Source organism: Pyrus communis, chromosome 6 (genome assembly GCF_963583255.1).
Source record: "Pyrus communis chromosome 6, drPyrComm1.1, whole genome shotgun sequence".
Classification (NCBI taxonomy): Eukaryota; Viridiplantae; Streptophyta; class Magnoliopsida; order Rosales; family Rosaceae; genus Pyrus; species Pyrus communis.
In genome coordinates this window covers 14,105,354-14,113,299 of record NC_084808.1, presented here as the reverse complement: position 1 = coordinate 14,113,299, position 7,946 = coordinate 14,105,354, and the positions used below count along the sequence as shown (strand labels likewise).

Sequence of the window (7,946 nt, the reverse complement as noted above, 5' to 3'; positions counted from 1 at the left end):
TGTAGCACGATATTATGTTTTAATTATAAGTAATGCTAGTTCAAATTTACAAATTAAATTTACAAACCAAATAATGTGTCACCAATAAAAAATAAACTCGTTAATCAACATTTAGATAATAATTCAGTTATCAACTTGTATGTCATTTCATTTATACATGTGATCTACAAATTTGGTCTATCTAGCATTTCCCTTTTAATTATTCATACCTGTCACAATATGAAAGTCATCACTCGAGTTTTTCTCGTCCCCAAGTCAAGTGCTTGGTGGTGCATAGTCCTCTCCCTTTAAAGGACCATGTCAAAATTTGCCGATGGCATACAAATTGTCACTCAATGCCCATTTCAAGAGCAGAAAAACACGCTGCAGAAAGACTCGCTCCCAAACCCATGTGTCACTCTCCTATTTGGAGCCATAATTTAGTATATATTACCTTTACAATCCCAGTTTTAACATCAATCAATAAACGTTTACACTAAGAAAACCCAAGTTACACACACAAGTATTCTCAATAGTCCTATAATTTTCTTGAGAGGAGATGTCTAGCATGCAGCAACCATTCAACGCAGGCCAATCCCAAGGCCAGGGCCAGGTATGAAATTTATGTTTCCGATTCAAGCACGGTTGACGGCACTGCTATTTCCGCCCACTTGTCATATTTTCCCGCTCATCAACTAGTGAAAATATTCGGAGACAAATGAATATAAGGTGAGTGGAGAAATAAGACAAGTGCGTGGGTATAGTAACACTCTTTAAGTTTCAGAATATAATTTATTAGATAATGACCAGATCATTGTACCCCGAAATTTGTGAAACAATGCCATATATTACTGTTGTTGTTGGTGCAGGCTAAGGCAGAAGAGTGGATGCAGTCCACACAGGAAACAGCACATCAAGCTAGGAACGCGACTTCTGATGCAGCTCAATCAGCCAAGGAGTCTGCCCAGCATGGAAAGGACCAAAGTGCTGGATTTCTTCAGCAGGTCAGCAGGTTAACTATATTTTTCTTTCTGAAGATATGATTTTAGCCTCTAAAACTTAATTTTCTTTACATAAAACCCGACATAAGTTTTTTTCTTGAATAAACTCATTGATTAGATTCCACATCAGCAAATTCATTAATTATGTTTGACTTCACACATTAAAAAAATTTCGGATGCCTAAAATACCCCTATTTGATTTTTTTATTTTTTTTTATTTTTTATGTTTATAAACCCTATTTGAATGTTTGAGGTACATAATTAATGTCATGCGAATGGATGGTAGGGGAGAATTAATGATTTTACAAAAAACAAAAAAAGAAAACATTAATCTTTTCTATATAATAACATAAAACATGTCTAATATATGTTATTATACATGCTTAATTAAGTCAATAAAATGATATTTTACATATTAATGTAGGTAAATTATTTCTCTCTCTTTCTCTCTCACACACACACATATATATATATATGTATATATATGTATATGCATGAGAAATTTGAGCGATGCTTTAGGGACTAAACTAATTAAGTTTAGAGGATCGCATATTATGTAACGGGTAAAGTCCACTTGTTACATTGATTAATTATTGTACTCAGTCGTCAATAAACGCGTAATTAAGTTATCTAGTAATCAGCTAATGTGGTCAAAAGATTGTCGAGTAATTTTCAACTGTACGCGGACAATAATACAAACAAGTGGGATCTCCTTTCGGTATATTTTTGTATGCAATAATGAATGATCATCATGTATGCTTGGATTTAGTCAATATATAAACCTTGTAAACTTCTGATAGAGCTATTCTCAATTGTTATAGACTGGAGAGCAAGTGATGAACATGGCACACGGTGCAATGGACAGCGTGAAGAACACACTCGGAATGAATGAAAAGAAATGAAGAAGATATATACCAGCAGCAGCCACATCTTCCTGTTATGATGTGTGAAGATGTTTTATTAACTAATTAGCATCTACGATGGAGTTAGGGTTTTGTTAATTAGGAGTATTCCTTGCTCTTAATTCCTTATCATTCCGGACACTCAAGTTAATTTGTCTGTTAGTGTCAGACTGAGAAGTCTTTGAAAGAAGGCTCAAGCCATCAGTTGTAATAAACTCTACAGATATATTCTGTAGTTTGTTTTCCATTTTTCTTTCACATTACAGCAGTCAATGTAATAAAAGCTAAATACTACTGCAAAAGTGCCATATTGCCATGCAATGCAAACAAGGTTGGTTTCTTTAATTACCTTTGTTAATTAATCTCCATCATATATCTGTTAAGTATTACATCCAATTAACGTTGATCACTTTGTGTAATAGGTAACACACACACACATACATACATATGTATATGTATATAAGATAGTTTAATCCTAGCTACAACACCCACCAGAAATTTAACAACGGTATTCAGTATTGCTCAATGCTAATACCTAATTCGTCCATACTTCTTCTCCAAGTAAACTACTACTAGGTCCCCTTTAAATCCTCTAAACTGATTGTTCAATTAGCTGTAACAAATTTTCCAGTGTCTCCCTCATGACCTTATTATCTTGAACAACGTCATCATTGTCCACCAAGGTCTCATGTTCAACAAGGTTCCAACCATCTTCAACAACGGCAAAGCTCTTCACCTGGCTTAGCCATACGACAGACCATGACTATTGAATTTTGAATGTCTATATTTTGTATTATGTGAAACCAAGTACAAGGAAAGCTCATATAAATGAGCGGAAGAAAGGAAAAGAAACAGAAGCCGAAAACAAGGAAAAGCAAAGCAGAAAGAAAGGAAAAGCAAAGCAGAAAACATGGAAAAGTAAAGCAGAAAACATGGAAAAGTAAAGGTGAGGACAATCAACAACTGTCACCACTATGACAACTATGACAGCCAATGTACCATACATACACCCATGCTTTCTTCCAATACTCCCCCTCAAGCTGGATCAAAGGGATTAATTGATCCAAGCTTGAACAAAAGACGTTGAAAATCAGCAGAGGGTAATCCTTTTGTGAAAATATCCGCAAGTTGATCATGACTGCGCGTGTAGTGAGTGTCGATCACCTTGGACTGAACTTGATTTCTGACGTAGTGACAATCAACTTCAATATGTTTAGTTCGCTCATGGAATACAGGATTCGATGCAATGTGCATCGCGACCTGATTATCACAGTGTAGGGACATGGGTTGTTGATGAGGAAAACCTAAAGTCAACAGAAGGCTTTTGAGCCAAATAAGTTCACAAGCAGTGGACGCCATAGCACGATACTCTGCCTCTGCACTAGAGCGTGCAACAACACTTTGTTTCTTGCTTTTCCAGGTAACTAGGTTGCCTCCCACAAACGTACAAAACCCAGTGGTAGACTTGCGATCGAGAGAATTGCCTGCCCAGTCAGCATCGGTATAGCCTGAGATCTGAGTGTGACTATTGTTGCGCATAAGAATTCCTCTACCAATGGAACCCTTAAGATAACGTAGCACACGATGAACAATCTTCAAATGATCCATGCTTGGAGAGTGCATAAACTGGCTAACAATGCTGACAGCATATGATATATCAGGACGTGTGATAGTCAGATAAATGAGTTTGCCAACCATTCTTTGATAGTAACTTAAATTGGGAACTGGATCACTGTGAGTTTTTAGCTTCAAGTTGCTATCCAAGGGGGTACGAGCAGGCTTGCAATCTGTCATTTTTGCTTCGTGAAGAAGATCCATGACATACTTGCGTTGGTTGAGGAAGAAACCCTTGTGAGAGTGTGCCATCTCGATGCCCAGAAAGTATTTGAGAGTGCCAAGATCCTTGATAGCAAACTTGTTGTTGAGATACTGTTTAAGAGCATTAATCTCTGACATATTATCACCAGTCACAATTAGATCATCAACATAAATGAGCACAACTAGTTTACCCACTAAGCTGGAACGAACAAATAGGGAAGAATCCGCAATACTTCGACAAAAACCAACCCTTTCCAGAACATGACTGAGCTTGGCATACCATGCACGTGGACTTTGCTTGAGACCATAAATGGATTTATGGAGTTTGCACACCATTTCTGGATTGTTTGATTGAGGATGACCTGGGGGTAGCTTCATGTAAACCTCTTCTTCAAGTTCACCATGCAGGAAAGCATTTTTAATATCCATTTGAAAGAGAGGCATGCATTGTTAATTGCAACCGACAACAATACTCTAACAGTGTTCATTTTTTCCACCGGAGCAAATGTCTCTTTATAATCGACGCCATAGGTTTGTGTAAAACCTCGAGCAACCAATCGAGCCTTATTCCTTTCGATTGTGCCATCTGAATGAAACTTAGTTTTGTACACCCAACGACTCCCCACTGCCTTCTTTCCTTTTGGAAGTTTCACTATAGTCTATGTGTTATTTTCATGGAGGGCTTGAAGCTCCTCTGCCATAGCATTTCTCCACTCACTGTGAAGATTGGCTTCTTGAAAACTTTGAGGTTCTCGAGCTTCATTAATGGCACTTAGGAATGTAGCAAAAGAAGATGAGACTTTGCTATAATCAATAACATCAGTCACGGGATACCTGGCAGTGTAGGTCACATAATCATGCAACTTGGATGGAAGTTTCCTCTCTCGTCCAGGATTGCGACGAACTGTAGGAGATTGAACTACAGGTATTTGAACAACATCATGGTTGGAAGGATCACTGGAGGGTGCAGTGTGAATCTCCGATGAGGAAGGGTTTTCATCTTCAAGATGTTCCACCGAGTGAAGGTTAACATCATTCGGCACATGATCACTAGGAGTGCATGTTGCATCTTCTCCGTTTGGATATAGAAAAGGAAATAAGTCCATCAAATGCTCCCCCTGTCTAGAGTAATCCAGTGATTGTGAGAAGTAAGGAACATGTTCAAATTTAACATCCCTTGAAACAACCATTTTTCTAGTTGTTGAATTATAGCACTTGTAACCTTTTTGGGTAGATGAATAACCTAGAAAGACACATTTGGCAGCCCTTGGGTCTAGCTTGTCACGATTTTGAGTTTGAATGTGAACAAAGCATGTACACCCAAAGACTCTCAAATGGGAAAAGTTGATCTTTCTATTTTTCAAGACCTCATAAGGTGATTTAAAATTCAACACTTTACTAGGCAATCTATTGATGAGATATGCCGCAGTAAGGACTCCTTGAGACCAAAACTTCTTAGGCACATTCATGTGAAACATAAGAGCTCTAGTCTTCTCAAGTAGATCTCTATTCTTCCTCTCGGCCACCCCATTTTGTTGAGGTGTTCCAACACAGCTTGTTTGGTGTAATATACCATGCGTGCTTAAGTAGTGTGACATGTTATGAGACATATATTCTGTGCCGTTATCTGATCGTAAAATATGAATTTTTGAAGCAAATTGGGTGGCCACAAGTCTATGAAAATCTTGAAAAACTTCCATCACTTCACTTTTAAATTTCAAAAGATACAACCAAGTAATCCTTGTGAAATCATCCACAAAAGTTACAAAATATTTGTATCCATCAAAAGACTCTATAGTTGGTCCCCAAACATCGGAATGCACGATTTCAAAAGGGTTACTAGCCCTAGACAAAGAGGAAGTAAATGGTAATCTAGTAAACTTAGAAAAATGACAAACATCACAAGGACTTGTAACTTTGCACATATTTGGGAACAAGGTGGATAGAACTTTTTCAGAAGGATGTGCTAGACGTTGGTGCCAAAGTTGTTGTTCTTGAGCTAAGCTTGAAGTGACTTGAAAAACCTTGGGAACTTGAATATGCTTGGAAAGATAGTAGAGACCATTTAAGAAAAATCCTTCACCAATCGTCTTCTTGGTGACTACATCCTGAAAGATCACATTTTTGGGAGAGAAAATGGCAAGACAATTTAATGAGTTTGTGATCTTGCTAACAGATAAAAGTTGAAAAGGGAATGAGGGAACATAAAGAGCCTCAGACTCGACATCACTTGAGATCAAATGTATTTTTCCTTTTCCCACAACCATAGCATTTTTTCCATTGGCAACTGACACTTGAGATGGAATAGAAAAATTTTCAAATTTATGCAAGTTTGTAGACTTGTTAGTCATATGATCAGTGGCTCCAGAATCTATAATCCAATAATCATGCACATTACCAATGTTGAGAGCAGTTGAGAAGGAGTGTAAGATACCTGGGATGTCCATTTGTACCACGCCTTCATTTCCAGCCAGGAAGCCAGCAAACTGTCCTAGTAGTGTAGTTTGATTGTTGTCACACTGATTTAGTGGTCCTTCACTATCTCCAAGACCTTGTTTCTTGTGAAGAAACATAGCAAACTCGTTGATCAGTGCAGCTGGATTAGTGGTGAACTTCAGTGCTCCATCAGAAGAAGTTGTGGCAACATGATTTGCCTTGTAAGAAGGGTTGTACGAGCCTTTCGAGACACCTTTGTTATCCCTAGGAAACTTTGGTTTTAACTCTGGATGAAGAATCCAGCATCGGTCTCTTGAGTGCCCACCAGCATCACAATGGCTACATTTTAAGCCAGTTTTCTTTCCTTTGTAGCCTCTCTCCTCACCAAGTTTTTGGTTAGAGAAGTAAGCCCTAGCTTCTGGTATATTTGCCTTCATGTCCAAGGTCATGACTTTCCTTCGAACCTCTTCTCTTTGAATTGTGGCACACACACTTGAAAAAGAAGGCAGGTCGGGATTCATGAGGATATGGCTTCGAAGATCTTCGAATTCAGGGCTCAGGCTTGCTAGGAGTTGGAATATTTTGTCTTCCTCGGCTGTTTTAGTTAGCACAGCAGCGTCGATGGTGTGTGGTCGATACACATTCAGCTCGTTCCACATAGTGGTCAGCTTTCCAAGATGTTGCACAAATGGCTTCCCTTCCTGTTGCAAACCAACAATGTCCTTCTTTAACTGAAACACTCTAGCCGCATTGTTCTGATTTCCATACATTTCTTTGAGATTTTTCCAAAGAGTCATGGAGGATTCAGCATAGCTAAAAATTTCTGCAATCTTACGATCCATGGAATTGAGTAGCCACGACATGACCAACTGGTCTTTGCATAGCCAAGCATCATACTCCGGTGAGGTAGTCTCAGGCATTGGAATAGCACCAATAACATAACCAAGCTTTGATCGTCCTCCCAGAGCAAGAGAAACTGCTCTCTCCCATGGAAGATAGTTAAACTCATTTAGCAAGACAGAACTAAGACGTTGATTTGGGTTGATATCAATATCTGAGTGTGGTGATGGTGGAGTAGCATGAAAGCCGTCTCCTTCCAAATTTACTAAGCTTTCTTCAGCCATGATTGAAGGACAAGAAGCTCACAAATCTCTCAAGAGAACACCACAGAGACAAGCCGGTTAGGGTCACTGCTCTGATACCATATTGAATTTTGAATGTCTATATTTTGTATTATGTGAAACCAAGTACAAGGAAAGCTCATATAAATGAGCGGAAGAAAGGAAAAGAAACAGAAGCCGAAAACAAGGAAAAGCAAAGCAGAAAGAAAGGAAAAGCAAAGCAGAAAACATGGAAAAGTAAAGCAGAAAACATGGAAAAGTAAAGGTGAGGACAATCAACAACTGTCACCACTATGACAACTATGACAGCCAATGTACCATACATACACCCATGCTTTCTTCCAATAATGACCAACCTCAACTTCGTCATGATACCGAGATATATTTCCCACGCTAGAGAGTTTTTAAGCGAGATGTCTAGCCATCGTCAACAACAGCAGCAGCAGCAAGAAAACTCACCGGGCGCTTCGGTGTAACAATATCTGGTTCTGAAACAAAGAAACTCCAAAAGTCTAAGCAAACCTCAAAAAATTGGGTGTCATCCACGTATGAAAACTTTATAAGATATTCAAGACCAATCACATGGGATGATTCAAGCATCCAACGTGATGACTTGTAAAACAAGTGAGAAACAGTGCCAAATTGTTAACGATTTCCACGATGTCTAGATTTGTATGATCCAAGTACAA

The 7,946-nt window shown here is 38.5% G+C and overlaps 2 protein-coding genes across 2 annotated transcripts; one reads left to right on the top strand and one right to left on the bottom strand.

The window, feature by feature from the left end:
• Positions 1–476: 476 nt before the first annotated feature.
• On the top strand, positions 477–2,227 carry LOC137736482 (late embryogenesis abundant protein 1). Its single transcript, XM_068475746.1, has 3 exons — positions 477–592; positions 849–983; positions 1,802–2,227. The coding sequence occupies exons 1-3, from the start codon at positions 539–541 to the stop codon at positions 1,880–1,882; spliced, it is 270 nt and encodes an 89-aa protein (XP_068331847.1). The 5' UTR covers positions 477–538; the 3' UTR covers positions 1,883–2,227.
• Positions 2,228–2,917: 690 nt separating this feature from the next.
• Positions 2,918–7,260, bottom strand: LOC137736086 (uncharacterized). The gene is made up of 3 exons (XM_068475421.1): positions 5,763–7,260; positions 4,535–4,772; positions 2,918–3,899 (listed from the first exon to the last, which is right to left on the bottom strand). The coding sequence occupies exons 1-3, from the start codon at positions 7,258–7,260 to the stop codon at positions 2,918–2,920; spliced, it is 2,718 nt and encodes a 905-aa protein (XP_068331522.1).
• Between the last annotated feature and the right edge of the window lie 686 nt (positions 7,261–7,946).

Coding starts and splice junctions, on each gene's coding strand:
- LOC137736086 (XM_068475421.1), bottom strand. CDS start 7,260: ATGGCTGAAGAAAGCTTAGTAAATTTGGAAGGAGACGGCTTTCATGCT. Junction 4,773..5,762: donor TGAAGGATTTTTCTTAAATG/GTCTCTACTATC, acceptor ATCCAAACGGAG/AAGATGCAACATGCACTCCT. Junction 3,900..4,534: donor TATGTGACCTACACTGCCAG/GTATCCCGTGAC, acceptor TGTTCGTTCCAG/CTTAGTGGGTAAACTAGTTG.
- LOC137736482 (XM_068475746.1), top strand. CDS start 539: ATGTCTAGCATGCAGCAACCATTCAACGCAGGCCAATCCCAAGGCCAG. Junction 593..848: donor AATCCCAAGGCCAGGGCCAG/GTATGAAATTTA, acceptor TTGTTGGTGCAG/GCTAAGGCAGAAGAGTGGAT. Junction 984..1,801: donor GTGCTGGATTTCTTCAGCAG/GTCAGCAGGTTA, acceptor CAATTGTTATAG/ACTGGAGAGCAAGTGATGAA.